This window comes from Leptodactylus fuscus, chromosome 6, assembly GCF_031893055.1.
Source record: "Leptodactylus fuscus isolate aLepFus1 chromosome 6, aLepFus1.hap2, whole genome shotgun sequence".
NCBI lineage: Eukaryota > Metazoa > Chordata > Amphibia > Anura > Leptodactylidae > Leptodactylus > Leptodactylus fuscus.
Window position 1 is genome coordinate 183,928,104 of NC_134270.1, and position 18,948 is coordinate 183,947,051.

The 18,948-nt window shown below is 41.8% G+C and overlaps 2 protein-coding genes across 2 annotated transcripts in view; both read left to right on the forward strand.

The window, feature by feature from the left end:
- Positions 1 to 18,948, forward strand: part of LOC142209061 (uncharacterized) — a 385,129-nt gene that overhangs the window by 193,417 nt on the left and 172,764 nt on the right. The gene's annotated exons all lie outside the window — the stretch shown is intronic.
- Positions 1 to 18,948, forward strand: part of LOC142209217 (guanylate-binding protein 1-like) — a 77,178-nt gene that overhangs the window by 52,865 nt on the left and 5,365 nt on the right. The window contains exon 2 of the mRNA XM_075278146.1: positions 8,216 to 8,401. Within this exon, the coding sequence (XP_075134247.1) occupies positions 8,227 to 8,401 (175 nt within the window). The 5' untranslated portion in view covers positions 8,216 to 8,226. The remainder of the gene's footprint in view (positions 1 to 8,215; positions 8,402 to 18,948) is intronic.

An 18,948-nucleotide genomic window follows, 5' to 3' on the forward strand; every position in this document is an offset into this window, starting at 1 on the left:
TATAGATAGCTTCCTAGGAGTCCTAAGAGTATTCTACACTATGTATTATAGATAGGTTCCTAGGAGTCCTAAGAGTATTCTACACTATGTATTATAGATAGGTTCCTAGGAGCCCTAAGAGTATTCTACACTATGTTATATAGATGGGTTCCTAGGAGCCCTAAGAGTGTTCTACACTATGTATTATAGATAGGTTCCTAGGAGTCCTAAGAGTATTCTACACTATGTTTTATAGATAGGTTCCTAGGAGTCCTAAGAGTATTCTACACTATGTTTTATAGATAGATTCCTAGGAGCCCTAAGAGTATTCTACACTATGTTATATAGATGGGTTCCTAGGAGCCCTAAGAGTATTCTACACTATGTTTTATAGATAGGTTCCTAGGAGCACTAAGAGTATTCTACACTATGTTTTATAGATAGGTTCCTAGGAGCCCTAAGAGTATTCTACACTATGTTATATAGATAGGTTCCTAGGAGCCCTAAGAGTATTCTACACTATGTTTTATAGATAGGTTCCTAGGAGCCCTAAGAGTATTCTACACTATGTTTTATAGATAGGTTCCTAGGAGCACTAAGAGTATTCTACACTATGTTTTATAGATAGGTTCCTAGGAGCCCTAAGAGTATTCTACACTATGTTTTATAGATAGGTTCCTAGGAGTCCTAAGAGTATTCTACACTATGTTTTATAGATAGGTCCCTAGGAGCCCTAAGAGTATTCTACACTATGTTTTATAGATAGGTTCCTAGGAGTCCTAAGAGTATTCTACACTATGTTTTATAGATAGGTTCCTAGGAGCCCTAAGAGTATTCTACACTATGTATTATAGATAGGTTCCTAGGAGTCCTAAGAGTATTCTACACTATGTTTTATAGATAGGTTCCTAGGAGTCCTAAGAGTATTCTACACTATGTTTTATAGATAGGTCCCTAGGAGTCCTAAGAGTATTCTACACTATGTTTTATAGATAGGTCCCTAGGAGCCCTAAGAGTATTCTACACTATGTTTTATAGATAGGTCCCTAGGAGTCCTAAGAGTATTCTACACTATGTTTTATAGATAGGTCCCTAGGAGTCCTAAGAGTATTCTACACTATGTTTTATAGATAGGTCCCTAGGAGCCCTAAGAGTATTCTACACTATGTTTTATAGATAGGTTCCTAGGAGTCCTAAGAGTATTCTACACTATGTTTTATAGATAGGTTCCTAGGAGCCCTAAGAATATTCTACACTATGTATTATAGATAGGTTCCTAGGAGTCCTAAGAGTATTCTACACTATGTTTTATAGATAGGTTCCTAGGAGCCCTAAGAGTATTCTACACTATGTTTTATAGATAGGTTCCTAGGAGCCCTAAGAGTATTCTACACTATGTTTTATAGATAGGTCCCTAGGAGTCCTAAGAGTATTCTACACTATGTGTTATAGATAGGTTCCTAGGAGTCCTAAGAGTATTCTACACTATGTATTATAGATAGGTCCCTAGGAGTCCTAAGAGTATTCTACACTATGTTTTATAGATAGGTCCCTAGGAGTCCTAAGAGTATTCTACACTATGTATTATAGATAGGTTCCTAGGAGTCCTAAGAGTATTCTACACTATGTTTTATAGATAGGTCCCTAGGAGTCCTAAGAGTATTCTACACTATGTATTATAGATAGGTTCCTAGGAGCCCTAAGAGTATTCTACTCTACACAGCTTTCACACTAACTATCCATTTTGCAGATTAGAAAACAATGGACATGTGAATGGCCGCATTTACTATACAAGGTCCATTTGGTGTTTCAAGGACAGTGTACACATGGCACATGGACAGAAAAGTAGGCAGTGCCATTTACAGGGCGCACTACCGACTGTCCCAGGCTGGACACATTGCTTTATAGTATAATGTAGAATTTGTCTTCACCTTCTGCACTTCTTATTCTTACTCTTTTATATTATTAGGTCTTGGAGATGTGGCAATTTCTTACGTAGAGTCAGTTCACAACAATTCTGTTCCATCCATGGAAAATGCACCAAAAGAGGCTACAAACTGGCAAACTCCAACCGCAGCACCAGAAGAGACACCATGTCTGCAATCTCCAACCCCATCAGTACCAGAAGAAACTCCAGGGCCAGCACCAAAAGAGACTAAATTTCTGCAATCTTCAACTCCAGTACCAGAAAAGACTCCAGGCCCACAACATACAAATGCAGCACCAGAAGTGACTCAAGGACCACATACTCCAGGCAAAGTCAACCCCTCAGTACCAGATGAGACTCTAAGCCCAGCACCAAAAGAGACTCTAGGCCCACAACCTCCATCCCCAGCACCAGAAGAGACTTCAGGCCCACAACCTCCAAATGCAGCACCAAAAGTGACTCAACGATCACATACTCCAGGCAAAGTCAACCCCTCAGTACCAGATGAGACTCCAAGCCCAGCACCAAAAGAGACTCTAGGCCCACAACCTTCAACCCCAGCACCAGAAGTGATTCCAGGACCACCGACTCCAGCACCAGAAGAGACTCTAGGCCTAGCACCAGAAGAGTCTCCAGGCCTCACACCAAAAGAGACTCTAGACCCACAACCTCCAACCTCAGCACCAAAAGTCAATCCAGGACCGCATCCTCCAGGAAAAATCAATCTATTAGTACCAGAAAATACTCTAGACCCGCACTCTTCAGTTAGAAGTGAGCCTCCAGTACCAGAAGAGACTCCAGGGCCGTATCCTCCAACTCCAGCACTGGAAGAGACTTCATGCTCAGAATTAAAAGATACTCTAGACATGCAATCTCCAACCTCAGCAGTAGAAGTAACTCCAGGCCCAGCACCAAAAGAGACTATAGGTCCGAATTCTCCAACTCCAGTACCAGAAGAGACTCCAGGCCCACAAACTACAATCCTAGCACCAGAAGTGACTTCAGGACCGCATACTCCAGGTAACGTCAACCCATCAGTACCAGAAGAGACTTCAGGCCCACAACCTCCAACCCCAGTACCAGAAGCGACTCCAGGACCGCATACTCCAGGCAAAGTCAACCCATCAGTAACAAAAGAAACTCCAGGACTACATCTTCCAGCACCAGAAGAGAAAATAGTCCCAGTGCCAGAAGAGACTCCAGGTCTGCAGCATCTATTCAGATGTGAGACTCCACAATCACAAGTGGTTCCAAGGCCACAATCTTCAACCCTAGCACTAGAAGAGACTACAGGATCAGGACCAAAAGAGATTCCAGGTCCACAATCTCCAGGTAGAGACAACCCCTCAGCACCAGAAGAGACTCCAGGACTGTATCCTTCAGATGGAGCTGAGCCCCCAACCCCAGCACTAGAAGAGACTCCAGGCCAGCAACCTAAAACCTTAACACCAGAGATTACTCCAGGACCACATCCTGCAGATGGAGATGGCCTTTCACCGGCAGAAGAGACTTCAGGATTGCATCCTCCAGATGGAGCAAAGACTCCAACCATAGCACCAGAAGAGATTTCAGGCCCAGTACCAAAAGAGAATCCATGCCTGCAATCTCCAAGCCCAGTACCAAAAGAGACTCTTGGCCCACATCGTTCAAACCCAGTGCTAGAAGAGACTAGAGGCCAAGTACCAAAAGAGACTCCAGGCTTGCAATCTCCAACTCCAGAAAAAGAAGAGACTCCAGGCTCACAACCTCCAACTGCAGCACCAAAAGCGACTCCAGTACTGCATACTCCAGGCAAAGTCAACCCCTCAGCACCAGAAGAGACTCCAGGACTGTATCCTTCAGATGGAGCTGAGCCCCCAACCCCAGCACTAGAAGAGACTCCAGGCCAGCAACCTAAAACCTTAACACCAGAGATTACTCCAGGACCACATCCTGCAGGTGGAGATGGCCTTTCACCGGCAGAAGAGACTTCAGGATTGCATCCTCCAGATGGAGCAAAGACTCCAACCATAGCACCAGAAGAGATTTCAGGCCCAGTACCAAAAGAGAATCCATGCCTGCAATCTCCAAGCCCAGTACCAAAAGAGACTCTTGGCCCACATCGTTCAACCCCAGTGCTAGAAGAGACTAGAGGCCAAGTACCAAAAGAGACTCCAGGCATGCAATCTCCAACTCCAGAAAAAGAAGAGACTCCAGGCTCACAACCTCCAACTGCAGCACCAAAAGCGACTCCAGTACTGCATACTCCAGGCAAAGTCAACCCCTCAGTACCAGAAGAGATTCCAGGTCCAGCACCAAAAGAGACCCCAGGCCCAGCACCAAAAGAGACTCTAGGCCCACAACCTCCAACCCCAGCACCAGAAGCGATTCCAGGACCATATACTCCAGGCAAAGTCAAATCCTCAGTACCAGAAGAGACTCAAGGACCACATCCTCCAGGTGGAGCCTATCCTCTAACTCTAGCACCACAAAAGACTCCAGGCACACGATCTCCAATACCAGAAGAGAAAATAGTCCCAGCACCAAAAAAGACTCCAGGTCCACAATCTTCAACCCCAGTACCAGAAGAAACTCCAGGCCCACAACCTCCAACCACAACACCAGAAGCAACTCCAGGACCGCAGACCTCAGCACCAGAAGAGACTCTAGGCACAGCACTAGAGGAGACTCCAGGCACAGCACCAAAAGAGACTCTAGGTGCACAACCTCCAACCTCAGCAGCAGAAGTGACTCCAGGACCGCAAACTCCAGGCAAAGTCAACCCCTCAGTACCAGAAGAGACTCCAGGAACACATCCTTCAGGTGGAGCCAATCCTCTAACTCCAGCAACAGAAGAGACTCCAGGCACACAATCTCCAGCACCAGAAGAGAAAATAGTTACAGAGCCAAAAGAGACTTCAGGCCCGCAATTTCCAAATCCTACACCAGAAGAGACTTCAGGACCACATCCTCCAGGCAGAGATGACCACTCAGCACCAAAAGAGACTCCAGGACTACATACTCCAGGTGAAGCCAAGCCTCCAACCCTAGTACCAGAAGAGACTCCAGGCCCACAGTTTCGAGTTAGAAATGAGCCTCCAGCTCCAGAAAAATCCCCAGAGCTGCAGATTCCAACATTAGAAGAGATGTTAAGCCCAGTACCAGAAGAGGCTCTTGGCCCACAATCTCCACGCTCAGTACCAGAAGAGACGTTAGGCCCACAGTCTCCAGTTAGAAGTGAGCCTTCAACACCAGAACAGACTCCAGACTCGCAAACTCCAAACCTAGCATCGGAAAACAGTGTAGAACTAGCACCAAAAAAAACTCTAACCCAAGCACCAACAGAGTATCCAGTACCGCAATCTCTATCCCTATCACCAGAAGAGGCTCCAGGCTCAGCACCAGAAAAGACTCCACACAATCAACCTCCAGGTGAAGCTAATCCTTTAACCACAGTATCAGAAGAGACTCCAGGCTCAGCACTAAAAGAGAATCCAGGCACATCAACAGAAGAGATTCCAGGCCTCGAGGCACTAAATAAGACTCTAGGCCTGCAATCTCCAGTCCCAGCACCAGCAGTGACTCCCCAACCACATCCTCCAGGCAAAGTCAACCACAGAATACCAGAAGAGAGTCCAGGATCACATCCTCCAGGTGTGGCCAATCCTCTGACTCCAGCACCAAAAGAGACTCCAGGCCCACCACTAAAAGAGACTCCAGGCGAACAATCTCCAGCCCCAGTGCCAGTAGAGTATCCAGTCCTAGCTCCAGAAGAGACTCAAAGCCTGAATCTTCCAACTCCTACACCAGAAGAGACTTCACGACCACATGCTCCAGGCAGAGGCGACCCCTCAATACCAGAGGTGTCTGCAGGACTGCATACTCCAGGTATAGCCAAGCCTCCAGCCCCTATACCAGAAAGAACTCCTGGCCCACAACTTCCAAACATAGAACCAGATTACAATCCCGGACTGCAAGCTTCAGTGGGAAGTGAGTCTCCTACCCCACCACCACCTTCAGCACCAGGAGAGACTCCAGGCCCACAACCATCAGTCGGAGGTGTCCCTCCAGTACCAAAAGAGACTTCAGACCCAGGAACAAAGAAGATTCCTGGACTTCAACCTACAACCCCAGCACCAAGTGGAGGTAAGAGAAATCGGGAGAATTTGTTTTCTAAAATATAGACCTTTAAGAGCCCGTATTAAAAGTCTTCTTAAAAAATTGGGCAATTGCTGTTAGAATTGTAAGACTTCTAACAATGGAATAAATTACAGGACATTCTAAAATAATGCTTAGTAACTCATTTGGTAGAATGACTGTGTGAAAGGCACAAAATTTGAAATTTTGAAATTGGCCAATTTATCACCAAATTTTAAATTCTTGATAAATAAAAACTAAAAAAAGATCAACCAAAGTTAACCAACATGGAGCACAATGTCTCCAAAAAAACATGTCAAAGTGACTTGGGTATGTTAAAGCGTTCCAAAGTTATTACCACATAAAGTAAAGTAAGACAAAAAGGGTTGAAACAAAAATTAACCTCTAAACCAAACCCTCTGCCCCCACCTAACTTCTAATTTTCAAGTATTAAAACAATCTATAATTACCCATATCCCTGGGGTGGCTCCTCCCCTCTTCCTCTCCACAAGCGCTTGTGCAGTCTGGAGGTGCCTGCACATGTGCAGTAGAGATGGAACTCCAACTCTACTACTCAGGTGTCAGAGGAACTTCCAGTCTCTGAATACGCTGACAAAGAGGAAGAGGAGTGACTCCAGCTTGTGCACAGTGAACGAAAAGGAGGAGCCATCTCCTAGAAAGGAAGACAGGTAAAGTATGGTTCAGTGGCGGGTGGGCTTAGTTAGTTGGAAAGGGCTAGTAGTAGGGTTGAGCGATCGGGATCAGAAAAGATCAGATTCCGATCAGCGATTGAGTAAATTTCACAATGAGGATCGGAATTCCGATCCCGATCTTTTCCGGCGGGATTGAGGTCAGAGGTTATCTCAAGATCGGCTCAATCTTATTCATGTATATGTCATTAATAGGGTTGAGCGATCAGGATTGGCTGGGAAATGATCAGAAATCGGATTTTAAAATCAATCCTGAAATCTCAAGATCGGCTCAACCCTAGCTAGTAGTGGAGGAGATAGCTAGGGAGATTGGGAGGGGGTGTAACGGACTGAGAAAGGAAAGAGGGCAGTAAGAGGGAGGTAGTTTGGAAGGTAAACAGGAAGCTACACCTTGTAAACAAATCCAGAAGATGCCAGGATCTCCCAGAGAAAGCCAGAAATCACTGAAAACACTGCTAAAGGTATATGGGTAGGGTTGAGCCGATCTTGACTTTTTAGGATCGATTTTGAAATCCGATTTCCGATAATTTTTCATTTGAACCCGATCTCGATCCCAATTCCGATCCCAATGCAAGTCAATGGGATTTTTTTACTAATCGGAGATCGGATTTTAAAAACAATCCTATTCACTATACAGCATGGAATCTAACAAGTGAACGCTGTTAGAATCCACGCTGTGTAGTGATTTTTTTTAATCACTAAGTAGCCAGAGGATTTTTTTTTTAATCCTCTGGCTACTTAGTCCCCCCTGGTGTCCACTTACCTGCAGAGATGGCTGGTCCGGTGCCCGGTGTTCTCGTTCTTCTTTGCCTCGATGCCCCCGCCTCCCAGGTTAGGAGAGTGTGGGCGGGTACTGGGAGGGTCACGTCACATCTCCCCGCCCTGTACCCGCCCACACTCTCCTAAGCCACAAGCCCCGCCTTCTTCCTAGCTTTTTAAGAGTAACCTGGGAGGCGGGGGCAGCGAGGCGAAAAAGAATGAGAACACCGGGCACCGGACCAGCCATCTCTGCAGGTAAGTAGCTAATAGAGATGTTAGCTAATCTCCCATTAGAATGAATGGATGCAGGGGCGCGCAGGGGGTTAAGGCTGTGTGCCGGCTGCTTCAATTCATTCCTATGGAACCGCAGCAGAGCCTTAACACTGAGTATACACTCCGCTCAGAATGAGCGTACACTCAGTGTGAAGGCTAACATTGTTAGCTTTTCCCACAATGCTTGGCAAGTAGCAAAGCATTGTGGGTAATAATCACCGATCTCGATCCCACCTAAAAAGATCGTGTTCAGAATTCCGATCGTGATCGTGAAATTTTCTCGATCGCCAATTGGAATCCGATCTTTTCCGAACACGATCGCTCAACCCTATATATGGGTGGACTAATAGACCTTTAAAAAAAAATTGCCCGGAAATCTCCTTTAAGGGATAGTTTTACCTTAAACTACTATTAGGATGTAATGTCTCTCTCGTATGTTCTTCCATTACAGTCTCCCCAGTAATGGAGCATCCGGTGTGCTTAATAGAGAACCATGAAGATGGGAAAATCCAAGTGAATCAGGCGGCTCTGGAGATCTTATCCGCCATTACTCAGAAGGTGGTTGTTGTGGCCATAGTCGGGAAATATCGGACTGGGAAGTCTTATCTAATGAACAAACTGGCAAGACGGAAGAATGGTGAGAAGTGTAATGTATAGTAGAGGATCCTGTTATACTGTATAGTAGAGGATCCTGTTATACTGTATAGTAGAGGATCCTGTTATACTGTATAGTAGAGGATACTGTTATACAGTATAGTAGAGGATCCTGTTATACTGTATAGTAGAGGATTCCTGTTATACTGTATAGTAGAGGATCCTGTTATACTGTATAGTAGAGGATACTGTTATACTGTATAGTAGAGGATCCTGTTATACTATGTAGTAGAGGATTCCTGTTATACTGTATAGTAGAGGATTCCTGTTATACTGTATAGTAGAGGATTCCTGTTATACTGTATAGTAGAGGATTCCTGTTATACGGTATAGTAGAGGATCCTGTTATACTATGTAGTAGAGGATTCCTGTTATACTGTATAGTAGAGGATTCCTGTTATACGGTATAGTAGAGGATCCTGTTATACTGTGTAGTACCTGTTATACTGTATAGTAGAGGATTACTGTTATACTGTATAGTAGAGGATCCTGTTATACTGTATAGTAGAGGATCCCTGTTATACTGTATAGTAGAGAATTCCTGTTATACTGTATAGTAGAGGATCCTGTTTTACTGTATAGTAGAGGATCCTGTTATACTGTATAGTAGAGGATTCCTGTTATACTGTATAGTAGAGGATCCTGTTATACTGTATAGTAGAGGATCCTGTTATACTGTATAGTAGAGGATCCTGTTATACTGTATAGTAGAGGATCCTGTTATACTGTATAGTAGAGAATTCCTGTTATACTGTATAGTAGAGGATCCTGTTATACTGTATAGTAGAGGATCCTGTTATACTGTATAGTAGAGGATCCCTGTTATACTGTATAGTAGAGGATCCTGTTATACTGTATAGTAGAGGATCCTGTTATACTGTATAGTAGAGAATTCCTGTTATACTGTATAGTAGAGGCTCCTGTTATACTGTATAGTAGAGGATCCTGTTATACTGTATAGTAGAGGATCCTGTTATACTGTATAGTAGAGGATCATGTTATACTGTATAGTAGAGGATCATGTTATACTGTATAGTAGAGAATTCCTGTTATACTGTATAGTAGAGGATTCCTGTTATACTGTATAGTAGAGGATCCTGTTATACTGTATAGTAGAGGATCCCTGTTATACTGTATAGTAGAGAATTCCTGTTATACTGTATAGTAGAGGATCCTGTTATACTGTATAGTAGAGGATTCCTGTTATACTGTATAGTAGAGGATCCTGTTATACTGTATAGTAGAGGATCCTGTTATACTGTATAGTAGAGGATCCTGTTATACTGTATAGTAGAGGATCCCTGTTATACTGTATAGTAGAGGATCCTGTTATACTGTATAGTAGAGGATCCTGTTATACTGTGTAGTAGAGGATTCCTGTTATACTGTATAGTAGAGGATTCCTGTTATACTGTATAGTAGAGGATCCTGTTATACTGTATAGTAGAGGATTCCTGTTATACGATATAGTAGACGATCCTGTTGTACTGTATAGTAGAGGATCCTGTTATACTGTATAGTAGAGGATTCCTGTTATACTGTATAGTAGAGGATCCTGTTATACTGTATAGTAGAGGATCCGGTTATACTGTATGGTAGAGGATCCCTGTTATACTGTATAGTAGAGGATCCCTGTTATACTGTATAATAGAGGATCCTGTTATACTGTATAGTAGAGGATCCTGTTATACTGTGTAATAGAGGATCCTGTTATACTGTATAGTAGAGGATCCTGTTATACTGTATAGTAGAGGATCCTGTTATGCTGTATAGTAGAGGATACTGTTATACTGTATAGTAGAGGATCCTGTTATACTGTATAGTAGAGGATCCTGTTATACTGTATAGTAGAGGATCCTGTTATACTGTATAGTAGATGATCCTGTTATACTGTATAGTAGAGGATCCTGTTATACTGTATAGTAGAGGATCCTGTTATACTGTATAGTAGATGATCCTTTTATACTGTATAGTAGAGGATCCTGTTATACTGTATAGTAGAGGATTCCTGTTATACTGTATAGTAGAGGATCCTGTTATACTGTATAGTAGATGATCCTGTTATACTGTATAGTAGAGGATCCTGTTATACTGTATAGTAGAGGATCCTGTTATACTGTATAGTAGAGGATCCCTGTTATACTGTAGAGTAGAGGATTCCTGTTATTCTGTATAGTAGAGGATTCCAGTTATACTATATAGTAGAGGATCCTGTTATACTGTATAATAGAGGATCCTATTATACTGTATAGTAGAGGATCCTCTTATACTGTATAGTAGAGGATCCCTGTTATACTGTATAGTAGAGGATCCTTGTTATACTGTATAGTAGAGGATCCCTGTTATACTGTATAGTAGAGGATCCCTGTTATACTGTATAGTAGAGGCTCCTGTTATACTGTATAGTAGAGGATCCTGTTATACTGTATAGTAGAGAATTCCTGTTATACTGTATAGTAGAGGCTCCTGTTATACTGTATAGTAGAGGATCCTGTTATACTGTATAGTAGAGGATTACTGTTATACTGTATAGTAGAGGATCCTTTTATACTGTATAGTAGAGGATCCTGTTATACTGTATAGTAGAGGATCCTGTTATACTGTATAGTAGAGGATTCCTGTTATACTGTATAGTAGAGGATCCTGTTATACTGTATAGTAGAGGATCCTGTTATACTGTATAGTAGAGGATTCCTGTTATACTGTATAGTAGAGGATTCCTGTTATACTGTATAGTAGAGGATCCTGTTATACTGTATAGTAGAGGATCCTGTTATACTGTATAGTAGAGAATTCCTGTTATACTGTATAGTAGAGGCTCCTGTTATACTGTATAGTAGAGGATCCTGTTATACTGTATAGTAGAGGATACTGTTATACTGTATAGTAGAGGATCATGTTATACTGTATAGTAGAGGATCATGTTATACTGTATAGTAGAGGATCCCTGTTATACTGTATAGTAGAGGATCCTGTTATACTGTATAGTAGAGGATCCTGTTATACTGTGTAGTAGAGGATTCCTGTTATACTGTATAGTAGAGGATTCCTGTTATACTGTATAGTAGAGGATCCTGTTATACTGTATAGTAGAGGATTCCTGTTATACGGTATAGTAGAGGATCCTGTTATACTGTGTAGTAGAGGATTCCTGTTATACTGTATAGTAGAGGATTCCTGTTATACTGTATAGTAGAGGATCCTGTTATACTGTATAGTAGAGGATTCCTGTTATACGGTATAGTAGAGGATCCTGTTATACTGTATAGTAGAGGACTCCTGTTATACTGTATAGTAGAGGATTCCTGTTATACTGTATAGTAGAGGATCCTGTTGTACTGTATAGTAGAGGATCCTGTTATACTGTATAGTAGAGGATTCCTGTTATACTGTATAGTAGAGGATCCTGTTATACTGTATAGTAGAGGATCCTGTTATACTGTATAGTAGAGGATCCTGTTATACTGTATAGTAGATGATCCTGTTATACTGTATAGTAGAGGATCCTGTTATACTGTATAGTAGAGGATCCTGTTATACTGTATAGTAGATGATCCTGTTATACTGTATAGTAGAGGATCCTGTTATACTGTATAGTAGATGATCCTGTTATACTGTATAGTAGAGGATCCTGTTATACTGTATGTAGAGGATCCTGTTATACTGTGTAGTAGAGGATCCCGTTATACCGTATAGTAGAGGATTCCTGTTATACTGTATAGTAGAGGATCCTGTTATACTGTATAGTAGATGATCCTGTTATACTGTATAGTAGAGGATCCTGTTATACTGTATAGTAGAGGATCCTGTTATACTGTATAGTAGAGGATCCCTGTTATACTGTAGAGTAGAGGATTCCTGTTATTCTGTATAGTAGAGGATCCTGTTATACTATATAGTAGAGGATCCTGTTATACTGTATAATAGAGGATCCTATTATACTGTATAGTAGAGGATCCTCTTATACTGTATAGTAGAGGATCCCTGTTATACTGTATAGTAGAGGATCCTTGTTATACTGTATAGTAGAGGATCCCTGTTATACTGTATAGTAGAGGATCCCTGTTATACTGTATAGTAGAGGCTCCTGTTATACTGTATAGTAGAGGATCCTGTTATACTGTATAGTAGAGAATTCCTGTTATACTGTATAGTAGAGGCTCCTGTTATACTGTATAGTAGAGGATCCTGTTATACTGTATAGTAGAGGATTACTGTTATACTGTATAGTAGAGGATCCTTTTATACTGTATAGTAGAGGATCCTGTTATACTGTATAGTAGAGGATCCTGTTATACTGTATAGTAGAGGATTCCTGTTATACTGTATAGTAGAGGATTCCTGTTATACTGTATAGTAGAGGATCCTGTTATACTGTATAGTAGAGGATTCCTGTTATACTGTATAGTAGAGGATTCCTGTTATACTGTATAGTAGAGGATCCTGTTATACTGTATAGTAGAGGATCCTGTTATACTGTATAGTAGATGATCCTGTTATACTGTATAGTAGAGGATCCTGTTATACTGTATAGTAGAGGATCCTGTTATACTGTATAGTAGATGATCCTGTTATACTGTATAGTAGAGGATCCTGTTATACTGTATAGTAGAGGATTCCTGTTATACTGTATAGTAGAGGATCCTGTTATACTGTATAGTAGATGATCCTGTTATACTGTATAGTAGAGGATCCTGTTATACTGTATAGTAGATGATCCTGTTATACTGTATAGTAGAGGATCCTGTTATACTGTATAGTAGATGATCCTGTTATACTGTATAGTAGATGATCCTGTTATACTGTATAGTAGAGGATCCTGTTATACTGTATAGTAGAGGCTCCTGTTATACTGTATAGTAGAGGATCCTGTTATACTGTATAGTAGAGAATTCCTGTTATACTGTATAGTAGAGGCTCCTGTTATACTGTATAGTAGAGGATCCTGTTATACTGTATAGTAGAGGATTACTGTTATACTGTATAGTAGAGGATCCTTTTATACTGTATAGTAGAGGATCCTGTTATACTGTATAGTAGAGGATCCTGTTATACTGTATAGTAGAGGATTCCTGTTATACTGTATAGTAGAGGATTCCTGTTATACTGTATAGTAGAGGATCCTGTTATACTGTATAGTAGAGGATTCCTGTTATACTGTATAGTAGAGGATTCCTGTTATACTGTATAGTAGAGGATCCTGTTATACTGTATAGTAGAGGATCCTGTTATACTGTATAGTAGAGAATTCCTGTTATACTGTATAGTAGAGGCTCCTGTTATACTGTATAGTAGAGGATCCTGTTATACTGTATAGTAGAGGATACTGTTATACTGTATAGTAGAGGATACTGTTATACTGTATAGTAGAGGATCCTGTTATACTGTATAGTAGATGATCCTGTTATACTGTATAGTAGAGGATCCTGTTATACTGTATAGTAGAGGATCCTGTTATACTGTATAGTAGATGATCCTGTTATACTGTATAGTAGAGGATCCTGTTATACTGTATAGTAGAGGATCCTGTTATACTGTATAGTAGAGGATCCCTGTTATACTGTAGAGTAGAGGATTCCTGTTATTCTGTATAGTAGAGGATTCCAGTTATACTATATGGTAGAGGATCCTGTTATACTGTATAATAGAGGATCCTATTATACTGTATAGTAGAGGATCCTCTTATACTGTATAGTAGAGGATCCCTGTTATACTGTATAGTAGAGGATCCTTGTTATACTGTATAGTAGAGGATCCCTGTTATACTGTATAGTAGAGGATCCCTGTTATACTGTATAGTAGAGGCTCCTGTTATACTGTATAGTAGAGGATCCTGTTATACTGTATAGTAGAGAATTCCTGTTATACTGTATAGTAGAGGCTCCTGTTATACTGTATAGTAGAGGATCCTGTTATACTGTATAGTAGAGGATTACTGTTATACTGTATAGTAGAGGATCCTTTTATACTGTATAGTAGAGGATCCTGTTATACTGTATAGTAGAGGATCCTGTTATACTGTATAGTAGAGGATTCCTGTTATACTGTATAGTAGAGGATTCCTGTTATACTGTATAGTAGAGGATTCCTGTTATACTGTATAGTAGAGGATCCTGTTATACTGTATAATAGAGGATCCTGTTATACTGTATAGTAGAGGATCCTGTTATGCTGTATAGTAGAGGATACTGTTATACTGTATAGTAGAGGATCCTGTTATACTGTATAGTAGAGGATCCTGTTATACTGTATAGTAGAGGATCCTGTTATACTGTATAGTAGATGATCCTGTTATACTGTATAGTAGAGGATCCTGTTATACTGTATAGTAGAGGATCCTGTTATACTGTATAGTAGATGATCCTGTTATACTGTATAGTAGAGGATCCTGTTATACTGTATAGTAGAGGATTCCTGTTATACTGTATAGTAGAGGATCCTGTTATACTGTATAGTAGATGATCCTGTTATACTGTATAGTAGAGGATCCTGTTATACTGTATAGTAGAGGATCCTGTTATACTGTATAGTAGAGGATCCCTGTTATACTGTAGAGTAGAGGATTCCTGTTATTATGTATAGTGGAGGATTCCAGTTATACTATATAGTAGAGGATCCTGTTATACTGTATAATAGAGGATCCTATTATACTGTATAGTAGAGGATCCTCTTATACTGTATAGTAGAGGATCCCTGTTATACTGTATAGTAGAGGATCCCTGTTATACTGTATAGTAGAGGCTCCTGTTATACTGTATAGTAGAGGATCCTGTTATACTGTATAGTAGAGAATTCCTGTTATACTGTATAGTAGAGGCTCCTGTTATACTGTATAGTAGAGGATCCTGTTATACTGTATAGTAGAGGATTACTGTTATACTGTATAGTAGAGGATCCTTTTATACTGTATAGTAGAGGATCCTGTTATACTGTATAGTAGAGGATCCTGTTATACTGTATAGTAGAGGATTCCTGTTATACTGTATAGTAGAGGATTCCTGTTATACTGTATAGTAGAGGATCCTGTTATACTGTATAGTAGAGGATTCCTGTTATACTGTATAGTAGAGGATTCCTGTTATACTGTATAGTAGAGGATCCTGTTATACTGTATAGTAGAGGATCCTGTTATACTGTATAGTAGAGAATTCCTGTTATACTGTATAGTAGAGGCTCCTGTTATACTGTATAGTAGAGGATCCTGTTATACTGTATAGTAGAGGATACTGTTATACTGTATAGTAGAGGATCATGTTATACTGTATAGTAGAGGATCCTGTTATACTGTATAGTAGAGGATACTGTTATACTGTATAGTAGAGGATCCTGTTATACTGTATAGTAGATGATCCTGTTATACTGTATAGTAGAGGATCCTGTTATACTGTATAGTAGAGGATCCTGTTATACTGTATAGTAGATGATCCTGTTATACTGTATAGTAGAGGATCCTGTTATACTGTATAGTAGAGGATCCTGTTATACTGTATAGTAGAGGATCCCTGTTATACTGTAGAGTAGAGGATTCCTGTTATTCTGTATAGTAGAGGATTCCAGTTATACTATATAGTAGAGGATCCTGTTATACTGTATAATAGAGGATCCTATTATACTGTATAGTAGAGGATCCTCTTATACTGTATAGTAGAGGATCCCTGTTATACTGTATAGTAGAGGATCCTTGTTATACTGTATAGTAGAGGATCCCTGTTATACTGTATAGTAGAGGATCCCTGTTATACTGTATAGTAGAGGCTCCTGTTATACTGTATAGTAGAGGATCCTGTTATACTGTATAGTAGAGAATTCCTGTTATACTGTATAGTAGAGGCTCCTGTTATACTGTATAGTAGAGGATCCTGTTATACTGTATAGTAGAGGATTACTGTTATACTGTATAGTAGAGGATCCTTTTATACTGTATAGTAGAGGATCCTGTTATACTGTATAGTAGAGGATCCTGTTATACTGTATAGTAGAGGATTCCTGTTATACTGTATAGTAGAGGATTCCTGTTATACTGTATAGTAGAGGATTCCTGTTATACTGTATAGTAGAGGATTCCTGTTATACTGTATAGTAGAGGATTCCTGTTATACTGTATAGTAGAGGATCCTGTTATACTGTATAGTAGAGGATTCCTGTTTTACTGTATAGTAGAGAATCCTGTTATACTGTATAGTAGAGGATTCCTGTTATACTGTATAGTAGAGGATTCCTGTTATACTGTATAGTAGAGGATTCCTGTTATACTGTATAGTAGAGGATCCTGTTGTACTGTATAGTAGAGGATTCCTGTTATACCGTATAGTAGAGGATCCTGGTATATTGTATAGTAGAGGATCCTGTTATACTGTATAGTAGAGGATCCTGTTATACTGTATAGTAGAGGATCCTGTTATACTGTATAGTAGAGGATCCCTGTTATACTGTATAGTAGAGGATCCCTGTTAGGGTGCATTCAGACTACGTAACGCCGGGCGTGTATGAGAGCCGTACACGCCGGCATTACGGCAGACTGCCGAACACTTCCCATTCACTTCAATGGGAGCGCTCGTAAACGCCGCTGTTACGAGCGCTCCCATTGAAGTGAATGGGATGTGTTCGGCAGTCTGCCGTAATGCCGGCGTGTACGGCTCTCATACACGCTCGGCGTTACTTAGTCTGAATGCACCCTTATACTGTATAGTAGAGGATTCCTGTTATACTGTATAGTAGAGATGACAGAACTTTGATCATTTGTTTCCGATTAGTCCGATTTATATCCAAGATTGGTTTCAAGCTCGCAGAAAAGAGCCACACTTTGCTAACAGCAGATGATGGATGGCTGTGTAGGATGCTAGCAGGCATATACGTGCGCTAACCATTGAAATCCATGGGCTCTGGCCGTGTGAAGAGGCCCTAAAAAACATAGACTTGGTAATGTCAAAGTAACAGCCACAGAAGTAGCTAGTAGGGTTGAGCTGATCTTGAGATTTCAGGATCGATTTTAAAATCCGATTTTCGATCATTTACCCACCGATCGCAATCGTAAAATTTGCTCAATCGCTGATGGGGATCTTTTCCGACCACACAACCATATTGATGATATATACATGAATCTTGAAATAACCTCTGACCTTGTTCTGGCTGGAAAAGATCGGGATCGTAAGTCCGATTGCAATTGTGAAATTTACTCGATCGCGGATTGGAATCCGATCTTCTTCATTCCCAATCGCTCAACCCTAGTGGCTATGGGTAATCAGGTGATAGTCGGTGGTAACACGCAGCCTGTGGAGTTATTTATGCTTTTTACATTTTAAAAAAGGTATAAAAATTATCCTTTCCGATGCCTGTGGTGTTTATACTGTAAGCCGATGGCTGGTCAGGTAATGGAGGGGGTGTAAGCCGATGGCCGGTCAGGTAGTGGAGGGGGTGTAAGCCGATGGCTGGTCAGGTAATGAAGGGGGTGGAAGTGGATGGCCGGTCAGGTAATGGAGGGGGTGTAAGCTAATGGCTGGTCAGGTAATGGAGGGGGTGTAAGCCGATGGCCGGTCAGGTAGTGGAGGGGGCGTAAGCGGATGGCCGGTCAGGTAATGGAGGGGGTGTAAGCGGATGGCCGGTCAGGTAATGGAGGGGGTGTAAGCGGATGGCCGGTCAGGTAATGGAGGGGGTGTAAGCCGATGGCCGGTCAGGTAATGGAGGGGGTGTAAGCCGATGGCCGGTCAGGTAATGGAGGGGGTGTAAGCGGATGGCCGGTCAGGTAATGGAGGGGGTGTAAGCGGATGGCCGGTCAGGTAATGGAGGGGGTGTAAGCGGATGGCCGGTCAGGTAATGGAGGGGGTGTAAGCCGATGGCCGGTCAGGTAATGGAGGGGGTGTAAGCCGATGGCCGGTCAGGTAATGGAGGGGGTGTAAGCCGATGGCCGGTCAGGTAATGGAGGGGGTGTAAGCCGATGGCTGGTCAGGTAATGGAGGGGGTGTAAGCCGATGGCTGGTCAGGTAATGGAGGGGGTGTAAGCTGATGGCTGGTCAGGTAATGGAGGGGGTGTAAGCTGATGGCTGGTCAGGTAGTAGAGGGGGTGTAAGCTGATGGCCGGTCAGGTAATGGAGGGGGTGTAAGCCGATGGCCGGTCAGGTAATGGAGGGGGTGTAAGCTGATGGCTGGTCAGGTAATGGAGGGGGTGTAAGCTGATGGCCGGTCAGGTAATGGAGGGGGTGTAAGCTGATGGCCGGTCAGGTAGTGGAGGGGGTGTAAGCTGATGGCCGGTCAGGTAATGGAGGGGGTGTAAGCTGATGGCTTTGGGGATGTTCCGGCAGTGACTCAGCTGCAGAGAGTCTCCTCGTCAAGGAGGCTTAAGAAGCTCAAGCAGCAGACCGGGGGCAGAGCTTGGCTGGAGAGCTGACAGAGAGGTCATATATTGGAGCTGTGTCCTGAATGATTCTCTGGCTTTTGGCTTTCTGTTCTTCTAGGTGAGGTCACCTATTCTATGATTAGTTAGTACTGGGCAGGGAGGGATCTCTGTATTGTTTCCTTTTGTTGCTGCATTGC